Source organism: Leptopilina heterotoma, unplaced genomic scaffold, assembly GCF_015476425.1.
Source record: "Leptopilina heterotoma isolate Lh14 unplaced genomic scaffold, ASM1547642v1 Lhet_510, whole genome shotgun sequence".
In the NCBI taxonomy this organism is placed as follows: Eukaryota; Metazoa; Arthropoda; class Insecta; order Hymenoptera; family Figitidae; genus Leptopilina; species Leptopilina heterotoma.
Window position 1 is genome coordinate 524,794 of NW_025111111.1, and position 27,097 is coordinate 551,890.

General features: G+C 38.8%; 1 protein-coding gene across 1 annotated transcript; it reads right to left on the reverse strand.

Moving 5' to 3' along the window:
• Positions 1-17,945: 17,945 nt before the first annotated feature.
• LOC122507829 (caldesmon-like) lies at positions 17,946-19,112 on the reverse strand. Its single transcript, XM_043620754.1, has one exon. It carries the CDS (start codon positions 19,110-19,112, stop codon positions 17,946-17,948), a length of 1,167 nt encoding a protein of 388 aa, XP_043476689.1.
• Positions 19,113-27,097: the final 7,985 nt, after the last annotated feature.

Consider the following 27,097-nt stretch of genomic DNA (forward strand, 5'->3'; position numbering starts at 1 on the left):
ACTAGTTTTGTAATCACTAAACTTAAAAACTCCCAAGCAACAAATTGTAGGCGAATCTTATCCAATCTAAAATCCACTTGAATTCTTTCATCAGATTTGTAATCAGCGACCTAAAAAACCCCTACACGGAGAAAAAAATCAGGGCTTTTTAGCATGTGTAATGATCTTAATTTTTGCCAAAGGATTTGCTCGCCGGATGGAGTCCGGGTACTTAGAATAGTTAAATTCTTTCAATTTAAATATTATTAATTTTCACTTCAAAATATAAAATATTACAATAATTTAGCAAGAGAATTAGTAACGTCAATGAGGTTAGGTAAAGTCAGTAAAAAAACATAATTTAAACCTTCGTAAGAAAGTATATTTTAACAAAATAAAAATAATAGTGAATTAACAAAAGACTAACAAATAACGAAATGAAGTAAAAAATAAACGTAGTAAAAATATGTTAACAATAAAATATAAAAATAAAAATAAAAGCTCGATATAATACAAAATTTGATTAAGAAGGAAAACTAATAAACGCTAAAGAAAATAAAGAAAATAATTGGTCCGCCGTTACTGGCCCAAAGCCACGCCAACGATGTTGTTAGTCTCCGTTCACTCTGTAATGAGTTATGAAATATGATTGTAAAAAGAATAATGAATAATTATGAATAGATGACGTTAAATACTCGCGAGGGGTAGTTACTAGTATTAACCCCCTAGATAACGTTAGGGACGAAGAAACAAGTTTAGTGCACACAAGACAGTTTAATATCTTAAACTGGAAACAAGATATCAAATTACATTTGATATTCATATCCGGCCCGTTACTAGTGTGAGTATTATGATAACTCAGGTTGCATCTCCACCAAGTAGCCCCTTGGTGTGGAGAATTCACCTGGTGCGTCATCTTCGTCGAGAGAGTTGCCCCTCAACTCGACGAGGATGGTTCAACCATAATTAAAAATGTATTTGAGTGAGTGTAAGTGTAAATGTATTCTAGAGCTAGAACCAACACGGTTGCCCCCATAGAAGGTTCACTGCACTAGAGAGTAGTGTGAGTAATGTGAGTTAAGTGTGTAGTAAAGTAGTGCATGTAGTGAGTGCATTGGTTCCACACGGTAGCCCCCATAGAGCAACCACTGCACTCACGGTGAGAGAGAAAGGAAGCGTGGCGAAGGGTGTTACCCTGGTCATCGGTTGCCCCCGAGCCCCAGAGTACAACTCCTTCTGGGATTTTACACAGAGCTGGTGGTAGCGGTTGCCCCCACATTTCACCTGTCCTGTGCAAAAGGTAAAAGGGTTAAGGGTGAGAGAGTGTAGAAGTGAGCTGCTGTCGGTCTGCCTCGGAGCAAGCCCCGAGCCCGACCGGCGGCAAACTGATGAATTTCTCACTGCAACCAAGTATTATAGATCGCCGGGTTTGACAGGTATCTCGTACGGAGAGAGAGCGACCCACGTGCTTGCGCGACAAAGTATGCGCGTTCGGTACTCTCCTCTCAGCCAGCGAGCTGAGAGCTCTGTAGTATATATAGATATACTAAAGACATGCTATACGAAATGATTTTATTTTACGTTTAGAAATTAAAACTGTTTCGTTACATCCCCCCTACTTAAAAAGCGAATTTTAATGAGCGTCTTGGGGATGATAAATACAACGAGAAAATAAAAAATAAAATAAAATCTAACTAGGTATCACTTACAGAATTTTTCTCACATGTCGAATATGTCCATTGGAGAAATCCAAACGAAGGTTCCACTTAAAACCATTATCCCTCAGACGATAACGTTTGATACCAATTGGAACTTGAATCCATGGTCCTCCAGGAAGCTTAGCGATTGTATATGGAAAATGAGCGACATCGTGCCAAAGTGGTAAAGGATTGTCCTTGGAGTTTTCCACAGGTACGGAATTGTTATTAATGTCGACTTCTTCAATAGTTTCCTTGAGACTATTAAAAAGTTCTTCGTAAGAACTCGGACACTCGTTCGATTTTACAGGTGCAGAAGAAGGCAATAATATTGGTTCGGAAAGCAAAACATCAGAAATAATTCTTGGTTTTTTTATTTCCGATTTCACTTCAGAAGCAACGGCGATATTACTCAAAGGTTTGGTAAGTATTTGATTCTTCGTAACTTTAATAATTTCCTTCTTTCTTTCAGGTAAAACAGCAGATTTAGACGGGGGTTTAATAGCGTTTGATAATGAACGATTAGAACACAATTGTTTTGCAATTTTCTCTTTTGCAATAATTGTCATAGCCGACAATTGTGATTTAGTTACTTTAGAAGTAACAAATTTCCTCGATTTAACCGATGTAACTACAGGGTTAATAGGCGGAATAACACGAGTTAACGCGACAACCGGAACTCTCGATACACGATATTTCCTTTTAAAATTTTAAAATTTTTCTACTTCCATCAATTCTTTCTCCTTCCTATCAATTTCTGAAAGAGCTACTTCAAAATTTTTGTTACACAATGGTGGTGTAACAATACGTTTTCTTTCCAATTGTAATGTCGGAGGTTTAGGTGCGGGGTCAAAACGTTTATCTATTTTACTTTTACGAGTCAAAAAAGACTGCATAGGCTCGTTAATTTCTACAGAATTATTTTTCTCGAACATTTTTTGAAAAATAATATCAAACTCGGGAATAGAAATATTTATATTATTACAGTCGATTGCCTCACGTCTAATTTTCTCTCTTTCAAGTTGAGCGGTTTGTTTTGCTAGGAGTCTTGCTGCGTCCATCGCGAATGACTTTCAGGAACTACGAGGGTATTTCTTAGAAACACGAATATTTTTCCTAGGAGGTCTTTGACTTTTTGATAATAAGAGGGGTAAGAAATATTATTGGCTGGAAATGTCGTCAATAAATTTCTTCAGGTCTTTTAAATGCACATGTCGAAAATTTTTCCCCTGTTCATTAACAAGATCAAAAATTACTGGAGAAATTTTTCTTTTAACAGTAAATGGTCCACTAAATTTTTCCAACAATTTTGCATTTTTTTTATCTATTTTTTTAGATAAATGAAAATTTCTTTTGAGCACTTTTTCTTTGACAATAGGTTTCCAATCTCGCTTACGTAGGTTATAATACTTTTGTTGAGTATTAAAATTTTTAGCAAGATTGATTCTAACAAGTTCCAAGGCATTTTGTAATTTTTCAATTCTTGATTTAGATGTAGTGGTAGTTTGAGAATTCAAACGCGAATCTTGAAATCCAGGCGGGAGAAATTCTCGGCCAGAGGTAAGATAGGCAGGTGTAAAGCCGGTTGAAGAGTGCTTAGCGGTGTTGTACGCGAATTGAAGTTCCGATAGATGGCGGTCCCAGTCCGGTTTCTTACTATCCAAGTATTGACGAATCATTGTCTTGACTACTTTGTTGACTCGTTCTACTGGATTGCACTGCGGTGAATAAGGTGGTGTAAGACGATGTAAAATACCGAAATCTTCCAAGAATGCTTTAAATTCTTTACTAATAAATTGTCTACCGTTATCAGAGACAATTTTCTGAGGACATCCAAAACGATAGAAAATTTCTTTTAGCGTTGAAATTACTAATACTGTTGTTGCTTTACGTAATGGTTTTAATTCAAGCCATTTAGTAAAACGATCTTGAACAACACATAAAATTGTGTTTCCAGAAGTTGTTCGAGGTAGTGGTCCAATGAAGTCAATTGAAATCATTTCCCATGGTTTCTCTACTAGTGTGGCATGCATACGGTTTGCAGCCGCTTGTTGAGAATTTTTGTTGTGCTGACAATTTTTACAATTCCTAACATACTCAGCACCATCACGTAACATACCAGGCCAGAAGAAAAATTCTCCAAGTCTTGCTAATGTTTTAGCAACACCAAGATGTCCAGCTGTTGTTTCATCGTGAACTTTATGTAGAATTTTCTTCCTGTCTTCTTTGGGTATACACAATTTCCATTGATCTTCATATGGGGTATCCTTGAAGTCCAAAGAATGAAGTACATGATGGTAAAGTTTCCCATTTTCAATCCTGAAGTCCGGACATCTATCAGGGTTGTCCGAAGTTGATTTAAAATGGCGCTGATACCATTGACAAGATGGTAATTTGTCAATTGATGAAACTTGTAGAGGAACTCGTGATAAATAATCAGGCAAACGATTTTCAATTCCTTTCTTGTAAATAACCTCGAAATCCCACTGAGCCAGTTCCATGATCCAACGTGCAAGTCTTCCAGATGGTGTGACGATACTATTCAGCCATTTCAAGGCCTGATGATCCGTGACAACTATAAAATGATAACCTTCAAGATAGTGTCTCATCTTCCAAATGCCCCATTTAACTGCAAGGCATTCGATTTCTGTTGCTGAATAGTTCTTCTCGGCTGAATTTAACGTACGACTGGCATAAGCAATCACGACTTCTGATGTTCCAATTTTTTGTGTCAAAACTGCTCCAAGACCTTCAAGACTAGCATCCGTTTGAAGATAAAAAACTTGAGACCAGTCAGGGCAAGCTAAGACTGGAGCTTCAGTAAGTTTTTTCTTAATATTGTCGAAAGCTAATTGATGTTCTTCTTTCCAGGTCCATGATGTATCCTTTTTAAGAAGATGAATAAGCGGAGAAATCAATGCTGAGATGTTCTTTATGAAACGGCGATACCAAGAAACCATACCTAAAAATCTTCTCAATTCTTTTAGGTTCGTAGGAGGGGGTAATTTCAAAATGGCATCCACTTTGTCTGGGTCTGGATGTAGTCCATCTGCATCCACTAGATGTCCAAGATAGGTAAGACGAGTACGGGCAAAGAAACATTTTTCCCAATTTGGAACTAGTTTAGCTTCACGTAGTCTAGAAAACACTTCTTGCAGTAGTTTGAGATGTTCTTCGAATGTTGATGAGGTTACAACGATGTCATCGAGGTAAGAAAAAACATTTGGTGCTAAATCCACAGGGATTACAAGATCGATTAATCGTTGAAACGTTGCAGGTGCTGAATGTAGTCCAAAAGGCATGACTACAAATTCGAAAAGTCCCAAACCTGGTACTGTGAAAGCAGTAAGTGGTGCGCTTTCTTCTGTTAACCCAACTTGCCAATAACCATTTTTTAAATCCAAGGTAGATAGATATTTAGCTCCTTTCAACTGATCCAGAATACTATTTATACGAGGCAAAGGATAAGCATCCTTTTTAGTCACTTTATTGAGCCTTCGAAAGTCAATGCAAAAACGAAGTTTACCGTTCTTTCTTTTAATTAAAACGACAGGTGAGCTCCAAGCACTACGAGATTTTCTAATGACTCTTTGTTTCAGCATCTCCAAAGCTTCTTGTCTCATGTGTTCTTGAGTTACCGGATTCCTGGGTTGATAACGCTGTTTAATTGGTGAAGAATCTTCCAGACGAATTTCATGCTTTAACAATGGTGTTTGACCTTTAATATCCTTAAATAAAAGTCTTTCTTTAGATAATAAAGCATTTAACTCCTGTTCTTGATCCTTGTCCAACAAAGTTAATCCTGCAGGTCCAACTTCACAAGCCTCAACTTTAAAAGAGTTTTTTAATAACCGTATATCTTGGTTATTAATTAACAAAGAAAAGTTTAATTTTTGTAACAGATCCATGCCAATCAACATTGGTTGAGATAATCCTGGTAAAACTAAAAATTTATGCTTCACCTTTGTTGATCCAACGACGATTTTCATGTCAAAACTAGTTTTAACCTTGTATTCGGTTCCATTAGCCAGAGCAACGATGATTTCTTCAAGATTAGCAACTCCTCCTAGAGCAACCAATCGATTAGCAGTATGGATGTCGATAAATGAACAAGCTGCTCCGGTATCCACAAGAGCTGGAATTGATAGATCCTCGCAAATACAATTTAAAAAGATTCTGGAGTCAACTGGTGATAAGGTCGAATTTACTCCACTTATTCGACCTTTTTGTCATTTCCCGATTTCTTGAAACAACAATCTCGAGTAAATAATCCTTCTCGACCACACTGAGAACAAAATTTCTTAGGCCGATTCCTGCACACATTTCTACGATGTCCTGGTCGACCACAACGCCAACAATCGGTTTTAGGATTGTAGGGTCTAGAAACTTCAGCTAAAGGTTGATTAACATTCCCACTAGAATTCTCCTGATTGACTGAATGAAGAATCTCCGCAATTTCCTCCACACGCTGAATAAGAGTACTAACTGAATCCAATTCAGAACGACGAATATGTAGACGATAAACTGGTTTCATGTTCCAGTATAAAATATCTAATTCACGACCCAAATCATAACCTCCATGTCTTCTCATGAGAGTTCGTAGGGCAGTACAAAACTCTCGAATTGACTCCAAGTTACCTTGCACTTTACTACCAATTTGATTTTCCAGATGTCTGAATTCACTAGGTGAAAGGTAAAATCTCCTTAAAGCTGAGGTTAATTCATAGAGGGTGAAAATTGATCTAATCTCATTCCTATACCATAGCAATGCATCACCACTTAAAAGTTCAGGAAAGCCACGAAGAAGTTGATCATCCGTGAATCCATAAGCCTGCTGTAACTCGTCTACTCGTTCAAGAAAAGCATATACATCTTTTCCGTCAAACTGGCAATTCCATTTTCTCATCCGTTCCAACACATAAGTGTCATTGGAAAAGATTAAAGGTGTTGACGTCCTAGGTGGTCCCACGGCAAGCTTTTGACTTTTAATTAAAGCTTCCGTAGCTTTAATTTGGTCCTTGGTGAGAGGTGCTGATTGTTGATTACCTTGATGTTCCTCAATTTCAACCAAATTTTCCTTTAAACTTGGATCCTCTAGGGATCCTCCCGAGAGATATCGTCCTCCTCGTTGTAATCCTCTGGATCTTCAGTTTTATTCAATAGCTCTGGTCTTGTTTTGACGAAAGCCACAAAACGTTGTCGAAGCTCTGCTACGGTACCTCTTGCGTCGATGTGATAACTCTCCATTTGAGCCACCAAATCATTTTTGGAAAGGTTGTAGATCCACTGGACTCCCATGATGTTAGGTTAGGTTTTAAATAAACGTCTTTACTGAACAAAGGGAAGTAAAGAAATGTGAAGATAAAAGAGTTACTCTCCATTTATATACTAGTTGATTACTCCCTACTCTTCTCCAAAGATGGTGGTGGGAGAAGAAAACCAAGATGGCGGCTGGTTTAGTAGTGAGTGAAGAGAAAGAAAATAAGATGGTTAATTTCTTCTCTTAAGGCAGCAGTCTCTAGTCAAGCTACCTTTAATGCCACATTTAGCACAAAATAGAACAGGTGGATTTCGGCACTTCTGACGACGATGTCCGTGTTGTCCGCAACGCCAACAATCCGTATCAGGGTTATACGGGTGATTTCTATCCTTAGAAACCAAAACAGGACTTCCACGAATAATTGGGTAGCGGCTGAAGAAATAGGTTTCTTTATAATCGAGTTGTTTATCATAATCTAGGTTAACCAAGATGTCTTTCATTTGGTTAATCGATTCACCTAAAATCATCTCCGGGAACACGCGACGCATCTGCCGATCTGAGATGTTACGTTTCTCCTGCTCTATTATAACCCGCTGAAGCACCTCAAATAACGTAAAATCAGGAAATAATTTCTCAATTTTAAAGAAAATTCGGAAAACTCGCTCATCCCCACTATATGAAGCCATGATGTCTTCTTCTTCTTTCTTGAAATTTTAACAATTGATAGTTGCTCGATGAGTGATACCAATCTAACCACTAAACGTAATACTTTGCAACTATATATAACTAATACCGTTCATCCCCACTCTAACCACGACAACCGCGCCCTCACGACGGCGACAGACCAAAATAAAATTTTCTTTTCCTACTCTCACTGACATCACTTCTGAACAAAAAAGAAATTTTTGGACTAAAAAAAAAATTCCAGATTTTTTACATACAAGAATCTGAACCAAGTTAATAGAAATACTAAATTTAATTAGTCCCTGTTCGGGCGCCATGTAATGATCTTAATTTTTGCCAAAGGATTTGCTCGCCGGATGGAGTCCGGGTACTTAGAATAGTTAAATCCTTTCAATTTAAATATTATTAATTTTCACTTCAAAATATAAAATATTACAATAATTTAGCAAGAGAATTAGTAACGTCAATGAGGTTAGGTAAAGTCAGTAAAAAAACATAATTTAAACCTTCGTAAGAAAGTATATTTTAACAAAATAAAAATAATAGTGAATTAACATAAGATTAACAAATAACGAAATGAAGTAAAAAATAAACGTAGTAAAAATATGATAACAATAAAATATAAAATATAAAAATAAAAATAAAAGCTCGATATAATACAAAATTTGATTAAGAAGGAAAACTAATAAACGCTAAAGAAAATAAAGAAAATAATTGGTCCGCCGTTACTGGCCCAAAGCCACGCCAACGATGTTGTTAGTCTCCGTTCGCTCTGTAATGAGTTATGAAATATGTTTGTAAAAAGAATAATGAATAATTATGAATAGATGACGTTAAATACTCGCGAGGGGTAGTTACTAGTATTAACCCCCTAGATAACGTTAGGGACGAAGAAACAAGTTTAGTGCACACAAGACAGTTTAATATCTTAAACTGGAAACAAGATATCAAATTATATTTGATATTCATATCCGGCCCGTTACTAGTGTGAGTATTATGATAACTCAGGTTGCATCTCCACCAAGTAGCCCCTTGGTGTGGAGAATTCACCTGGTGCGTCATCTTCGTCGAGAGAGTTGCCCCTCAACTCGACGAGGATGGTTCAACCATAATTAAAAATGTATTTGAGTGAGTGTAAGTGTAAATGTATTCTAGAGCTAGAACCAACACGGTTGCCCCCATAGAAGGTTCACTGCACTAGAGAGTAGTGTAAGTAATGTGAGTTAAGTGTGTAGTAAAGTAGTGCATGTAGTGAGTGCATTGGTTCCACACGGTAGCCTCCATAGAGCAACCACTGCACTCACGGTGAGAGAGAAAGGAAGCGTGGCGAAGGGTGTTACCCTGGTCATCGGTTGCCCCCGAGCCCCAGAGTACAACTCCTTCTGGGATTTTACACAGAGCTGGTGGTAGCGGTTGCCCCCACATTTCACCTGTCCTGTGCAAAAGGTAAAAGGGTTAAGGGTGAGAGAGTGTAGAAGTGAGCTGCTGTCGGTCTGCCTCGGAGCAAGCCCCGAGCCCGACCGGCGGCGAACTGATGAATTTCTCACTGCAACCAAGTATTATAGATCGCCGGGTTTGACAGGTATCTCGTACGGAGAGAGAGCGACCCACGTGCTTGCGCGACAAAGTATGCGCGTTCGGTACTCTCCTCTCAGCCAGCGAGCTGAGAGCTCTGTAGTATATATAGATATACTAAAGACATGCTATACGAAATGATTTTATTTTACGTTTAGAAATTAAAACTGTTTCGTTACACATGGAGTGGTCTGTACCTTTAGCGCATGGGCGCTTTCTTACGGCGAAAGAACGAATTTGTACGATTGCAGCAAGAGCTCGCCCTATTTTAGTAAGGAGCCTTGCTGCAATCGTACGAGTTCGTTCTTTCGCCGCAAGGAAGCGCCCATGCGCTAAAGGTACAGACCACTCCATGCTACAAAGCCCTGATTTTTTTCTCCGTGTAGAAAGCCGTGTGTTTTTTCGTGCAAAAATTGATACCTGACTTCTAACTGTGCATTCACATAGTGTGGGGTGGTAGTATGAATGTGTATATGTTTCCCACTCGAGATTTTACAGGCTGCGCGTTATAAACATTTTTGAAAGTGCCGAAAAACAGTTTTTTGATGACTGTTCTTTCCCATGAAATTATATGGGAAAAAGTTGTTATTAAAAGTTATAGAGCTCAGAAATACCTGTAAAATGATGGGTCATATGTTAAAATTGGTTTATTTGTTTACTTGCAAATGAATTTAAACCACTAAAAATGACAATTTTTTAATTGTTTAATAACTTGAACAAAAGTTAACAAATTCTTTCGGTATTCTCCAAAAATATGCCTCTCAGGGCCCTTAAGATGTATGCAAAATTTAAAGCCAATCGAATAAATAGTTTATGAAAAATTCCATTTGTTAACTAAAAACATGGTTTTTCTCAACGGGATTTCCACATTTTTGGCTGGATAAAAATCAGTTTTTTTTGTTGGGTTCTCTTCATGAAATGCCAATCTCTCAATCACATTTTGTGGAAAATTGAATTTTTGCAAAACAACTGGTTTTTTAGGGGGGTGATTTTTTGCTTATAAACAAATGATCACTGTATCAACAATTTTTACTTTAACAATTTGGGATAAACGCCATTTGTTTACTTATTCTTTCCTGCAAATTTTGCAAAAAAAATTTTGATCTAGGTCAAAAGGAGGGGGAGATAATTATTTTTTTTAAAATTCCTGAGCCTTTATTTCTTGATATTTTTAAATTCTTTTTCCATATTTTTTTAGTTGATTAGTCATACTATTGATAAAAAATCAATGTTAACATATATGTACTTCTTGTTCATAAAAAAAATTCGTAAAAAATGTGTGACGTTTGAAGTTGCTCTAGGGAGCGGAGTAGGGGAAATCGACTGTCGCTCGCGCCAAAGTTGAATTCAAACTTTCAAATTCACAAAAATTGTCATAACAGTGAAACAAATTAATGGATTTCGATCTTTTTTTTTTAAAATGGGCTAACTTTTTCTCACAAATTCAAATCTGCAATTTGTTTTTTTAAAAATTTTTAAATAATAAGAAAAAATTAATAATTAAAAAAATTTTTTTTGTTTTTTTGGAAAAAAATCAATTTTTTCATATTTTTTATTTTCAATTTCTGGAATAATAAAAACAACACTAATTTATTATTTTCGTTTTCAAAAAATTTAATTTTCAGAGAAAATACAAGCCCAGAACTTGATTTTTGATAAAAATTGGGGGGTCAAACCATTTTATTTCGCCTAATGTATTTTTGACCTTTATAAAAAATTTCAATACTTCGGGAAAATATTCTTACATGTTTTGGGATTACGAAATGCACAATGATTTGTAAAAAATAACTTCATTTCACATAAAAAAAGATATTATAAATTGAGAGTACATGAAAAAAGGTTACATTGACAGACATTACAAAATATATATAAAAGGAGTAATCTCTTTGAGAAATATAAAAAGAGCGATTGATATTTATTTTTAAAGACTGAATTTGTGTTTTGAACTTGATAAAAGTATCAAATAATTTATAATAAACTGTAAAATATGCTATTTAAGTTTCTGTATAAAATGTCAAAAATCGATCATATTTAACAATTTTTTTTGACAAAGTAATTTAATTTTAGTAAATCAGAATTATTTAATTAATAAATATTTTAAATACACTTTAATATTATTTAAATACTTTTTTGATTATCAACTGAGAAATATAAAAAAATTTACCTTAAAAACTAACCATTCTTCATTTTATCGGGATTTTGAATGTTTGTAACTCCGTTGGAGAAAAACCGATTCCTGCCAAATTTTTGGAGCATGTTGATTGAAGCAATATCTTCCTGCTGCTTAAATTTCACGATGGGTTTTGCACTAGTTTTAAAAAAAATTGATTTAAAAAAAGTGTTTATTTTGAAGGTTATTGACAAGTATTATAACTAACTTGAAGTTGGTTTGTTTTAAACTGACTTTAAAAAAATCGTTTTATTTTGAATTTGACTTTTATTGCAAGTAGCAAACCAACTTCAAGTTAGTTATAATACTTGTCAGTAACCTTCAAAACAAACAATTTTTTTAAATCAATTTCTTTTGAAAACTAGTGCAAAACCCATCGCGAAATTTTAGCAGCAGGAAGATATTGCTTCAATCTACATGCTCCAAAAATTTGGCAGGAATCGGTTTTTCTCCAACGGAGTTACAAACATTCAAAATCCCGATAAAATGAAGAATGGTTAATTTTTAAAGTAAATTTTTTTATATTTCTCAGTTGATAATCAAAAAAGTATTTAAATAATACACAGTGCAACAGCATTTTTATTTTTGGAATCGCATAGGGTGATTTTTATAGGTTTTTTGATGCTGAATGCGAATCCGTAATCAGAATTGTTCCATCACCCTAGATTTTTGAGAAATTTGACCTTGAAAATTAAAAAAAGGCCGTTTTTGGGGTACTTTTTGGTTTTTTATCAGGAAATAAAAATTTTTCCTAGGGTTTTCACTATGTGCGTACGAAAGCCCATATCTTCCTTAACAATTTCCAATTTGGACCTTTTAAAAATATCTATTTTTCGATGAGTTATCTTTGTTTGAAGTTCGCGTCGCATCATAAAATCAGCAAAAATGCCGTTTTTGAGGTATTTTTTTGTTTTTTATCAGGGTACCAAAATTTTTTCTAGTGTTTTCATGATATACGTACGAAAGCTCATATCCTTCTCAACAATCTCCAATTTTGAGATTTTAAAAATATCTATTTTTCGATGAGCTATCCTTGTTTGAAGTTCGCATCGTAACGTCAAATGGGATAACAGTGAGAAAAATATTAACATAATATTAATATTATTAATGTTAACCCATTAAATCTCAAGCAGAAACCAATGATTCATTAAAGAAACTATTATATTTTTAGGAAAATCAAAAATAAATTGACCATTTTTTTTGTTTATCATTTCAAATTCTTTAACAATAATTTAACAAAAACAAAGATAACTCATCGAAAAATAGATATTTTTAAAATGTTTAAATTGGAGATTGTTGAGGAGGATGTGAGCTTTCGTACGCATATCATGAAACCCCTAGAAAAAATTTTTGTACCCTGATAAAAAACCAAAAAGTATCCTAAAAACGTCCTTTTTTCAATTTTCAAGGTCAAATTTCTCGAAAACCTTGGGTGATGGAACAATTCTCATTACGGATTCGCATCCAGCATCAAAAAACCTATAAAAATCACCCTATGCGATCCCAGAAATAATAAAAAAGTGAAATTCTGTTGCACTGTGATATTAAAGTGTATTTAAAATATTTATTATTTAAATAATTCTGATTTACTAAAATTAAATTACTTTGTCAAAAAAAATTGTTAAATATAATCGATTTTTGACATTTCATACAGAAACTTAAATAGCATATTTTACAGTTTATTATAAATTATTTGATACTTTTATCAAGTTCAAAACACAAATTCAGTCTTTAAAAATAAATATCAATCGCTCTTTTTATATTTCTTAAAGAGATTACTCCGTTTTTAAATATTTTGTGCAACACCTGTAAGGAAAGTAATACTTTGCATGCCTGTAAAGTAGGCGCAAAACAGTACTTTGCTGCACTAGTGCGGCAAAGAGCTTACTTTGCTGCACTAGTGCGGCAAAGTGCTTACTTTGCTGCACTAGTGCGGCAAAGTGCTTACTTTGTTGCACTTGTGCGGCAAAGTTCTTAAACTTTTGGGTTTTTTTTGGTGATATACATAGATATTTGTTTTCTATTTGTAGAATACCTGTTTTTTTCAGTAATATACGCGTAGAAAACCACGTATATTACGTGCGGTAACATACGTTCCAAACCCTGCTAAACAGTACGTATATTGGCGTCAACTAGCGTTTTCAAACAGCTTTTTTTATCAAAACCATAAGGTGTTGCACAAAGTACTGTGTGCAACACGTATGAAAGAAGATTTTCCGACTTCGTGCAAATTGCTGCCCTCGCTTCGCTCGGGACAGGAAACTTTGCACTCGTCGGAAAACAGCTTCTTTCTGTACTTGTTGCACAATATACTATTGTAATGTCTGTCAATGTTTATATGTTTATATGAAATGAAATTATTTTTTACAAATCATTGTGCATTTCGTAATCCCAAAACATGTAAGAATATTTTCCCGAAGTATTGAAATTTTTTATAAAGGTCAAAAATACATTAGGCGAAATAAAATGGTTTGACCCTGGGGTATTTTCGAAATAACTTATTTATGACAATATGTGACTAATAATAATGTAAAAAAAATTATGTCTATTCTATAAATAGACATCTTTATCTCTATATATAGAGACATAAACTAATTAATTTATTATTTTATTTTTATAATAAATATTGAGTCAAAATTTCTGAAGTTGGCCACATAAAACTAACTTTTTAAATTTGCCTTATGTCTATGGGGCATTCCAGGCCAAATCGGAAATTATTTTGCTTTTGGGTAAGACTCCGTCAGAAAAAAGCGATTTGCAAGTGGTCTTCCGATTTCTTCAAAATCTTGGGAAATAGAAGTCTGATATGAATTAAATTTAACCCTAAAAGGATTTTGAAAAATTTTCAAAATGGCGGCCGCTACGCCATATTGAAAATGAATGTTGCGTTTTTTTCAAAAATTAATAACTCTGAAACTTTTTGATCGATTTTAATAAAATTTACAGGCGATATAGTTAAAAATAAGTAGTTTAATTTGATATTATGAACAAAAAAAAATTCCAAAATTTGTCAAAAAAAAGTCAAAAAAAATTTTTGAATTAATTTTTAGTTCAGTTGGCCTAATTTTTGAATTTTCTAATAAGTAAATATCGATTCCTTGTAATTTCACCTTTCATTTCATAAAAAAAAATTTATGGAGACTCTAATAGTTCTCGAGATATTGCGACTTTAGTGGGAGCGCGTACCGCGGAATTAAACTCCGTAGCGAGGCGGAATATGAAGCGAGCGTACAAACGTGCACAATAGGGTGTTCGTAACAATTAATTTTCAAAATTTTGGATCCAATATGGCAGGTTCAAAATTTTAATTTTCTACATTTTCGAAGTAAATATTCTAAAACAACGTCAAGGGCGATATTTGGAAGCGCTATTTACGAATCTAATGTTAAAAATTTATTTTTTAAATTACTGAATCTAATATGGCATGGCGGATTCAAATTTTTTTTTAAATATTCCTTTAATAATCGATTTTTAAGAGCAGAGGTATAAAAAGTTAAATTTCTATAAAAGAGTTTCTAAAACATCCCAATAATTATTTTTTGTAAATATTAATCTATAAATTAATATTTAGACTATTTACTTAAAAATGTAGAAAACCATAATTTTGAATCCGTCATAGTGGATCGAATAATTTGAAAAATAAAATTTTAACATTAGATTCGTACACTCAGAAAAAAATTTGTTCGAATCAACCAAATGTTGGTTGAATCAACCAAATAAATGCATTGCTATACAGTCAACCAAACGTTTGTTTGATTCAACCAAAAAATTTCTTCCAATACGTTTATTTGTATTAACCAAATGCTTATTACACTTAACCAAAAAATTTTATTTAATATAACTAAAAAATTTGTTTATTTCAAGAGAAAAGATTTGTTTGATTCAAATAAATACTTTTAGTAAACGTATTTGGTTCATTTAAATAAATATTTTTGTTTACTTAATTTTGTTATTTATTTTCCTCTAATAATATTTGAATTTCCTAATTTAATATTTTCTAGTACGTATTATTGGTTAATTTATAATTTATTATATAATTATTGATATTTTAAAATTATACATTATAACGGGTGTCTTACTATTTTTATAATTATTTGAGAAATTACTCTTAATTTTGTTACTCTAAATGAAGCTATTTTATTTCAAGAATTTATTTATGTTTACTTCAGGATCAACTAATTAAATAAAACACACGTTACTTTGTTGTTTTAAATTTATGCCCGAACGCCAGAGATATTTTATGGAAAAATATTCAAACCTATTATTTTAATTAATTTTATGCTAGCTCAATCTTTTCAAGGAGAGCGCGGGGTAAGAGAAATCACCAGTTAGTTTGTTTTAGTTTTTGATTTAATCACAAGAAATTACAGGTCCAGACGGGACCTGTTTAAAAGTTACAAAAATGACATGTCGTGAAACAAAGAAAATTGACAAGTTTATTTTTGATCGAATATTCCGTCAGGAGACAACACATTATTACTTTTGAGACTCACCGGAGATGCGCCGACGCCCCCGCATTGTTCCTCGGATCATCCCAGGGAAGTAGGCACAACTTATTAAACTTTTTATTTTAATTATTACAAAAACGGTCTACTGTGACCTGTCATTAAACGACGCCAAATTGAGAATGAATTAAATGGCCGACGGGGACGCCGAAGCAGACGCGCATCTCTGCTTCGTGGTGAGTCTCACGCGCACTTGATACAAAGATTTTCGGTAGGTAATCGATGCGCGACAGTAAGTAATTCAGGTCATTTATCGACCGTCAAAAAAAGGAGTTCATGAAAGTTCGTTTAGTCTCCGCGAGGGGCACTGCGCGACGACGTCCGGTTCACAAGATGGCTGCAGCCAGTGTTTTGACAGCTGATGTCCTCGTCGATAAACTTTCGCTTTTTTGTCACTTCGTGTGACCCGTAATGATTACAAGTAAAAACATTACTTGTTGGAATACGAAGCAATCTCTCGGCAGTGATCCCGAAGATTGAAAATCCGGATCTCGCGATGACAGTGGACATGAAATGATAAATCGAGTATCACCTTCTTATGTTTAATAGCAATAGTGTTGAGCAGCGATCTGACGGTTCGCTAATTTTCAGGTTTAAATAACAATATTTTAAGAGAAACTAAATTTTACAATGGTGGAAAAAATTTTAAAGTAAGTTTTCTCAGAAGGAGAAAATGATTGTTGATTCTCAGTTTGACGTGAATCAATAAAATTTAAAGTCTATTATTTAAGGAATATTAATTTGTACGCGGCAAATAAAATGCCGCGTTACAACTCCCTCCTGCCAAGGGTGAACCTAGGGGGGGATAGAAGGCGAACCGATGAGCTCTCTTCAACGAATCATCTCCGTCAGACTACCGATCAACCACAATAGTCATCAGATTTAATATTATAATTATATATTTTTCATTTCCATGATTAGATTTTTAATTTAATTTTTTTTTTCAACTAATTTTATTTTTAGTTCAAAGTTCTGCTTACGTCAGGCAAAATCTGACGCTATCAACAATATTAATATTTTTAGAAATTTAAACAAATAAATTTCGCCGTCAGGCGCCAATTAATTTTAAAGATAATTAATAAACTACTCTCTGGCTCGGCTCAACTCTCAACAACAATTTCAAACCTCTGAGTTTCTCTTTCACTCAGAGGGAATTCTGCTCGAACGATTGGCAAGCAGAAATGCCAACGGCGAGACACGACTGGCACAAACTGGCAAACGACTTACCCACGGCTCTTGTTCTTCAGGTTCCTTTTCCCTTTTTATTCTCTCTATCTCGGCTCTCTACTGGCAGTGGTCTCCAGGTATCGGCACACAGGGAAAATTCAAGAAGAAAACAATAAGAATAAAACAACACTCCGGCTCAATGCAAATAATTGTATTTATTTCACAAATCCTGAGCTTCACGCTCCACTTTCTCAAACACTCAACTCAAAGAAAATACACTAATAACTCAAATATAATTGAAAATTCACAACAGCGAGAGTACTGGCGTACCGGCGCGGCTCATGTAAAAATCCATTATGGCGTCGCGAGCATTCGACACCTGTAGCGTCTAAATTTCTCCTCTTGGCTCGTCTTCTTCCCCACGTTCTTCGATTTCGGTACTGGCCCTGCCACCTGTCACTTTCTCTACCTACTAACTAGCCGCGCGACCCACTTTCACGGCTTTCACTGGGTCAGCCGGCGGCACTGAGTTTCCCTCATTACCATAATTTTAGAACTCTACGGTTCAATGAATTTTGACAGGTGGCACCACAATTTAGATTTTCGGGGTTTTACGAGAGAGTGACTATTTACATCGTCACAATCCCCTCCCCATGACCGGTACTATTTTATAGTACCGTCATCAAAATGATAATCTTGATCCTCATTTCGGTCTCTCCTACTTTCTCTCTGGCTCTCCTACTCTCTCTCTGGCCCTCCTACTTTCTCCGGTTCTCCTACTCTCTCTGGCTCTCCTACTTTTTTTTTTTTCTGGCCCTTCTCTCTCCCCTTTCTCTGACCGTTGTTTCTATCCTGGCCATTCCACCTTTTTATCTGGCCCTTCTCTTTCTCCTCTCTCTGACCGTCGTTTAATTTCGGGCTCCCCTTTCTAGCCTACTTTCTCTTTCCCTCAAGAGTTGTCTTATGGCTAGGTCTAGGGTTTCCGCTGGCAAACCCTCAAGTGCCTTTGTGATTGTTATAATCCTTTGGGTCAAGTCGTCTGGGATTTCCTCTTCTATTCCTTTCCCCTCGGCGGTTTCCTGTTCCTTGACTTCCTGCCCTTCTATTGGGTCTGCTTCCTGCTGTGGTGGTTTCACATTCACGACAATTTCCTCGCTACTTCTTTCTATCACTGACCTTTCCTCCTCCCCTTTTTCCTCTTTCTCTGGTCTTTCTTCCTCCCTCCTCTCCTCTCTCTCTGGCCTTTCCTCCTCCCTCTTCTCCTCTCTCTCTGGCCTTTCCTCCTCCCTCTTCTCCTTTTTCTCTGGCCTTCTCATGTAGCGTGCATACGCCTTGGCACACCTGGGACAAATTTCTACTGTGGTGTAACGTCGGCCGCAGTTCCAACAATAGTCATACCTTTTTGATTGACGACAGTTTTCGGCGTTGTGTCCCCCTCGCCAGCAGTTAAAACAACTGTAGGGCGGGGGATCTATCGACCTATCTGTCGGGATCAACTTTAAGCCACCAAAGACTATTCCCCTAGTCTTCGGTTTCAGAACTGACTCCTCCGGTCTGGCTCCTAGCTTCTGGCTTGATGTAGTCGGGGGTCCTGGATGAGGGCTACTTGACCTCTTCATCCGTGGCATGGGCTCTTGACTTTCGAGGTCATCTACGATCCACTGCCTTTCGCTCCTCTCTCGAAGCGCCTTCCTTTGTCCGGCCCTGGCTTTTTCCAGCGCTACCGTCGTCATTGGCTCTCTCGACTTTAAAAACATTTCTAGCTCGTATTCGGCTAATCTGCTTTCGTATGCCTCGAGACTCTCTTTGGGGCCCTGGTTTGCCGGCCAACGGTAAGGTACAACCACCTCTGCTCCGTCTGGCCGAATCGTCCTCTTCTTCTCCTTCTCTCCCCTCTCCTCCAACACACTCAACTCCGCCCAGTCCTCTGGCCGTGTCACGAACGTGACCTGCCCTCCAGCTGCCCCCTCCTCTTCTTCTGGCCTCTGTCCTCTCTCCGTTGTTGGACGATCGTCATCTCTTCTTCTTTCGGTACCCTTCCTACTCACCAACGGTTCCTCTGCTGTCGTTTCCATGATCGGGAAGGATAATAGCGACGGTCTACTCCTTTGGACGTCTCCATCGTGAAACTCCGATTCGGGGCGGTGACCACTTCGACGTCTTCCCTGTCGAGTGATTCGTGGTGGGGATGGGGATGTTTCCCATTCGAGTCCCACGAAATCGGACGACACTTGGTGGCGGCTCGGTGACCTCTGGCTTCGGGTGTTCTGTTGCCTGGGCATGGCTTCTCTCTTTCTCTTCCTCGACTCCTTTCTCTGGCCGTAACTCCTCGTTCGCTCTAAAACAAAATTTCTTTAATTTCAACCAGAAATTGACATTTTATGAATTTAGGACAGGTAAGTATGGTTTCAGGTCGGTAATATGGACTTTGGGGACTCTTCGGCTTTGTTCATCTCGCAGAATGAACACAGTTGGCGACCGAACTTCAACGATCTCAAAGGGACCCTCGTATTTCGGTGCCAGCTTCGTCGCGAACTTTTGTGCCCCACTGGACAACTTATGGCTTTTCCGTAGTACTAAGTCGCCTACTTTAAAAGTCACTTCTTTCCTACCTTTGTCATAGTATTTTGTTTGTCTCGCTCGCTCTTTGTCAATGTGTCTGGCCACCATATCTCTTAACGCGTCTAACCTTTTTATCCTATCTACACACTCTTCTGGCCCTATTCTAATTATTTTTCTCGTTCCCTCGACTTCTCTTCGTAGGCTCTTCACTGGCTTGGGGTGTCTTCCGTAATTCAGGAACGCAGGAGACGTTTTGGTCGCCGCCTGTGTCGCTGTGTTCACCGCATGACGGAACTCATGCACATGAAGATCCCAGTTCCTATGATCAGCACCAATGAAGGTGGAGATCATCGTTTTAAGAGTCCTGTTGCTTCGTTCGACTGGGTTGGCTTGTGGATGGTAAGGAGGGGTCGTAATGTGCTTGACTCCATATTCCTCGAGTGTGGACTTGAGAAATTTGTTGTCAAACTCCTTACCGTTGTCAGTCAATAAGTACTCTGGCGTTTCCCATCTGAATAGGACCAACTCCTCGAATGCTCTGGCTACCGACTTCCCATCAGCTGACCTCAGTGGCTTCACCTCAATCCACCTCGAGAACAAGTCCTGGAACACCACCAGGTACTTGCACTGGCTCTTACTCGGTGGAAACTCCATCGTATCGGCAGCTACTACGGCCCACGGTCTCTCGACGATCCTCTGGCCCATCAGTCCGACTGGTCCGGTTTGGGACACCTTATGCAGTTGGCACTGGAGACAATGTGTCACATAGTGGTGTACATCGTTCCATATGCCTGGCCAATAGTACTCTCGTGCTATCCGATCGTAAGATTTCTCAATCCCCAAGTGTCCGGCTGATGCTTGGGCATGTCCATCTTCCATAACCCTCTCTCGGTACTCTTCTGGCACAACTAACTTCCAACCGTCCTCATTTCCGTTTATCGGCAGTAGAAGTGGGTCACTCCGATGGCGATATAGGTTTTCGTTCTCAACGATCCACCCTGGAAACCTCTGAGGATGCTGGCTCACCAACTCTCGGCGTTTGAGGTACCACTGGTCCTCAATGGATTCAAACGCGGCTACTGACTCTTCCTCATCTTCTTGCAGTCTGGACAATGCATCAGGGACATGATGTTGTGCACCTCGTCTGTGAACAATGTCGAAGTCCCACTGCTGCATTTCCAGGGCCCACCTGGCTAATCGGCCTGTCGGATCTTTTAAGTTCCTGAGCCATTTTAGGGCACTGTGATCCGTGATCACATGGAATTTGTACCCCTCTATGTACGGCCTGAACTTTTTGATCGACCACAGTAATGACAGACACTCCTTTTCTGTCACACTGTAGTTTCTCTCTGGCTCCGTTAGGACTCGGCTAATGTAGACTATCGGATGTTCTCCGTCTTCAAACTCTTGTGTTAATACGGCTCCAATGGCATAGTTGCTGGCGTCACATTGAATGGTAAACTTCTTCGTGAAGTCCGGTCGGGCTAAGACTGGCGCAGATGTCAGCTTCTGTTTAAGCTGTTCAAACGCTTCTTGTTGCTCGTCCTCCCACTCCCACGTCCGGCCTTTATGTAGCAACTTCAACAATGGTATTTTGATTTCACTGTCGTTTGGAATAAAACGGGAATACCACCCGACCATGCCCAAGAAACGTCTAAGTTGTCTCACGTTCTTCGGCTCTGGATAGTTTCTCACCGGCTCTGTCTTATTCGGGTCTGGCCTCAAACCTTCTCTGTCCAATAAGTAACCCAGATAAGTCACTTCGGAACACCCGAACTCACACTTATCTGGATTCACTATCAATTTCGCCTTATTCAATTTTTTTAGGACGAACTCCAACCACTTAGCATGTTCTTCGAAAGTGTCTGTGACTACTATTATGTCGTCCAGATATCCGAAGACATGCGGCTCTACTTTCGGCCCCAGTAATGCGTCGATTAGACGTTGAAACGTCATTGGCGCGTTCATAAGTCCAAAGGGCATCCGGCGAAACTGCCACAGTCCTGACCCAGGTATGGCAAAAGCGGTATATTTCTTACTCTCTTCGGCCATTGGTATTTGGTGATATGCCAGTTTGAGATCTACCTTCGACAAATATCTGGCTTTTCGGAGCTTATCCAAAATATAATCAATGGATGGCAGTGGATATCCATCCTTGATTGTGACTTTGTTGACATCTCTGTAGTCGTTACACTGTCGAAAATCGTTCTCTCCTCTCCTCGTTATTACTGGCGCACTTCTCCAACGGCTGGCTGATGGCTCAATGATCCCAAGCTTGTACAATTTTGCGGCATTACCTTGGGCCCAAGTCAGCATGGCTGGCGACATCCGTCTTATTCCATGTTGTACTGGCGTTTCGTCCGTAACACGTATATGATGTTCCGTCAGGTCTGTCATTCCGTGTTCTTCCGATTCTGGCAACACCCATTTGTCTACAATGGCCTGAATGATGCTCTTTTGCTCATCGTAGAGCGCAGAAATACCGGCACATTCGGCGAATATTAGTTGTTCATCCTTCTCTCTTTCTCTTGGCCCAAACTCATGCCATTCTCCTTGGAAAACTCTCCATAATCCTTCTTTCAGCTTCACTTCCATGTCCCAGGCCTTACAGAAGTCGATGCCCAAGATGATGTCCTGTGTCAAAGTCTTCATGACTTTTACTGCGAATTTCTGAGCAAATCCATCGACCACAATGTTAAGGTCCAGAATTCCGGCTGTTTCAGTAATACCTCCTGTCGCGCTCCTTACCACTGTTCCACACGGCTGGATACGGCTCTTATAAGGTGCTGCCACACTGGTGGTGATTACTGAAATCATCGCACCAGGGTCAAACAGTGCTTCGAAATGGCGGTCGCCGATTGTCATGTCGAAGAAGTACCTGTTCTCCGTCCTAGATCCATCGATGTCCTCTCCATCACTTAGGTTTGGGTCAGCTGTGACTCTCACAGCCTCTCCCCTCCCCTGGACTATAGGTACCGGGATCACATCCGTACCTTTTGTCCCACACTCTTCGGCCCTTTTCTCCACTTCGCATCGGTAGAGTGAGCTCTCCTCACTCGACCGCTCTTGATTACATTCTGGCACGAATTTGAACGCGTTGTCCTCTGTCAAGTCGTCCCTACCTATGACTGGGTCTAAACTTTCCTTCGTTTCTTCTCTTCTCTCTAGTTCCAATTCTCGCTCAGTTTTTACCCAACTACAACTAGGCGTAAATTGGTCTCTACACTCACTATTTCTCTCTACTCTACATGGCTCAAAAATCTTGGTTCTCGTCTCTACTATACTTGGCTCATCATTTTCGACTCTACACCCCTCAACAGTATGATTTACTGGCCTGTTGGGTTTGAGGGGGGTACAGGGCTGCTCTGTGCCCCCCACACACCGTTTCCCAAGGCGGCTCTGACTGACACACAATTTGGGCAATTTAGAAAATTGCTTCCTGGCCTCTTGCATACCAAACACGCTTCTGTTTGGGCTGGCTTTAGAGGGCATTGATTTGCATAATGCCCCTGTTGCTGGCAAGAAAAACAGGTTCTCTGAGGACAATCTCTGGCTCGATGTCCTGTAGTCTGGCAATGAAAACATGCCCCAACGAATTCTTTCGGGGTATTTTGGGTTTGTGTACCATTTTGCCCCGGTTTGGGTCCCTTTGGACCATTTGGCCTGGGGTAATTTGGTTTCATTCCAGGCGGAAACATCCCTGGGTAAACCATTGGATAGGCAAATTGCATTGGCATTTGCACTGTTTGTGGTGGCGCAGTATTGGCAACTTGGCCCTGGGCCATTGCTGGCTTCTGGCTTGGTGTCGCTTGACTAATTGCTTCGACGTTCTTCTCTTCTGGCTTATTCGTTTCTTTCTTGACCTTCTTATTTTTCTTCTTCTTTTTCTTCGGCTTTTCGGTCTTTGTAGAGTGATCGCTCTCACTCGACTCCGACTCCTTCTCAAGTGCTGCTACTTTTTCACTCTTGTTGTTCTTCTGGCCACTCTTCTTCTCTTTCATGGCTGCTGCGGGGAAACGCATCTTCTCTTTGGGTAGTGGTGGGGCGTATCTTTCATCCAAGTCCTTTGCTTTCTCAAAATTTCTCAGAATTTTCTCCATCTGGCTCAACGATTCAAAATGGAGTCGTTCTAGTTGACGACGGTAGGCTGGTGTCAGGCCTTTATAGGCCAACCTGACCTGTTGTTTCTGGCTCAATGGTCGTCTCATGTGACCCAAAATCAACCGGAAGCTGGTTAAATATGGAGAAATTTTCTCCCCTTTTCCTTGTGTTCTGGCCCGAAGTTCGTCTATAACGTCATCGTCGTCCACTGTCACTAAATACTCATTTTTGAATGCCCTCTTAAATGACCTCCAAGAATTTAATTCGCGACGTAACGACCTAAACCAACTACTGGCGGTTTTCTGGAGGATGATTGGCAGTGCTAGTAAGATTTCTCGGTCTGAGAAATCTGAGTTGTCCTTACAGTCCTCCAATCGTTCCAGAAATTCTTCGGCATTGTCCTCATCTCCAAAGAATTTTAGGTCCCAGTCTTTCAGTGTTTTTATTACTTTGGATCTACGGACTGGCCTACATTCTTGGTTCTCCCCACTACTGCTCAACCTCTGACTTAGGTCGCTCTCGATTTCGGACTCACTCGAAGAGTCATCTAAGAACGACCTCTGGCTCTCCCCCACTCTTCTTCCTACTATACGTTCTTTATTCGCCTTTCTTCGATTTTTCCTGTCCGGTTGGTTATTGTCCTTACCACTACAACTACATCTACTATTTACACGGCCCTCCTCACTACCACTATATTCAATCTGTCTCTCTAACTTGTCTCTTTTACCCCTACTTCGGCTCTTATTGTTTTCGGGATTCAAGACTGGCTCTCCATTTTCTGGCACTCTACGATGATTTATGCTAGAGTCACTCATGCTATTTCGGCTTGACTGACTTCTCGGGGCGGGCGTGGGCCTCACTCTATCCTCAGTTTGGTGATTGTGTGGGGTCTCGGCTAACAGGGAATTTCTTTGAGGGGACACTAGTCTCGATTGCTGGTGGTGAATCAAGTGGTGCCCTTCGGCAACCTCGGCCCTACATTGGCTTTGTCGTAGCTCCCACCCCCCTCCCGAATACTGGCGGTCCATCTTCTCGGCGTACTCCATAATCTTCTTTATTTCGGGTGACAAACCTAAACGTGCGACTGAATCACGGAGGCTCTGGACCACTGGGGCCATTGTGGCCGACTGAATAGTATGGGGTGCTGTCATGACCGTGCTCGTTGTCATACTCAACTGAGCATTCGATGTGGTGGGGGAAAACGTCGTCATGCTGGCGGTTGTCATGACTGGGGTTGGGGGTGTAAAATTTGGGGTGGATACAACGCTGGTCGGACTGTGTCTACTGTACGTTGTTTCAACTTTAGTTTTGTTTCCCCCACTCCCTGGAGTTTTCCTGGTCCTAATACGTTCGATAACCTGACTTGCCCCACTATCTGATTCTTCGTCATCTGCCGATGACATCTGGCCACCTCGACGATAATTTACAAATGGGAATTTGTCGAATTCTGGCTCTGGGAAAGCTTCCATTAAAAAAATTTGGTCAGAACTTCCCAAATCATAAATGTCGCTAAATGGTACATCTAAATCATCGATTTGAGCTAATCTCAATTCCGCTCGCAATAATCTCTCCTTTAACACTTGTGACGAACCACTGATACACAATTGGTGTCTCAATAAATTCGTCACTACCTGGCCAACTTGCATGATTTTAATTTTTTCCCATGCTCGGCTTACACATGGTACTCCAATTAATTCGCTCATGCGTCTCTTATAATCCTGCATCTCATCAATTGCCTTTGCCATTTCAAAAAAAATTATTAAAAAAAAACTTTATAAGTCTGAAAATTTTTAATTTCTAGGGGGGTGCGCAATTTGTATATACGGCACTGTGCTGTCTTGAAGCAAGGACGTGACTACTCAAGGAGGACCCCCTTCTAAAAATTTTAAATTTCTGGCGGACTGGTGATTCGACTTTCCTTCTGTCTCTTCTTCTCGTTCTCTCTCTCTGTGTGTGTAGCCGCTATTACTACTACTACTAGGCCACTCTTTCCTGGCGCGTTCAACTTTCTCTCGGCTGTCGAAATTTTAAATATCCCGGCGCGTCGTTTCTCTCGACCGTCCGGCGCACTATTTACAGTCACGTGATTAATTCGAATTTTATTTCCGGTGTAACATGTGCTCGGCATAAATTATTTGGGAAAATTTTTGATTTTTGCACAAGTTGTGGGGAATTTTTCTCGGATTTTTCTCACAAACTGGCTTTCGAAAAAAAAATTTTTAATTGTTGACTTTTTTAAATTTTATCACGACAGGAAATTTTTACAGTCTCAAAAAAAATTAAATTTTCAAATAGTTGGCAAAGGCACTCTACAATTTTATTTTACACAATTTTTGGTATTAATTTACTTATAATTTATCGATAAGTAAATTCTGGCATTGGCAAAATAAATCAATAAACAATCTGGCACTGGGAATTTTGAATTTTCTGTCAGCTGGTAACATACAATTTGTATGTCTGGCGTTAGCAACAAAAAATTTTTAAATTCTGGCAACATATACAATTTTCTGGCACTGGCAAGCAACAAAATTTGAATCTTCTGGCTATTGACAAAATAAACTTTGGCTCTGGCTAAATTAAAGATTCAAATTTCTGGCACACTTGCACTACAATCTGGCTCACAATTAAATTTCAGTCGTGTCTCGGTTCGAGCCTGGCCCCACGTTGGGCGCCAAATTTTGTGACGTATGATTTCAACTAATTTTATTTTTAGTTCAAAGTTCTGCTTACGTCAGGCAAAATCTGACGCTATCAACAATATTAATATTTTTAGAAATTTAAACAAATAAATTTCGCCGTCAGGCGCCAATTAATTTTAAAGATAATTAATAAACTACTCTCTGGCTCGGCTCAACTCTCAACAACAATTTCAAACCTCTGAGTTTCTCTTTCACTCAGAGGGAATTCTGCTCGAACGATTGGCAAGCAGAAATGCCAACGGCGAGACACGACTGGCACAAACTGGCAAACGACTTACCCACGGCTCTTGTTCTTCAGGTTCCTTTTCCCTTTTTATTCTCTCTATCTCGGCTCTCTACTGGCAGTGGTCTCCAGGTATCGGCACACAGGGAAAATTCAAGAAGAAAACAATAAGAATAAAACAACACTCCGGCTCAATGCAAATAATTGTATTTATTTCACAAATCCTGAGCTTCACGCTCCACTTTCTCAAACACTCAACTCAAAGAAAATACACTAATAACTCAAATATAATTGAAAATTCACAACAGCGAGAGTACTGGCGTACCGGCGCGGCTCATGTAAAAATCCATTATGGCGTCGCGAGCATTCGACACCTGTAGCGTCTAAATTTCTCCTCTTGGCTCGTCTTCTTCCCCACGTTCTTCGATTTCGGTACTGGCCCTGCCACCTGTCACTTTCTCTACCTACTAACTAG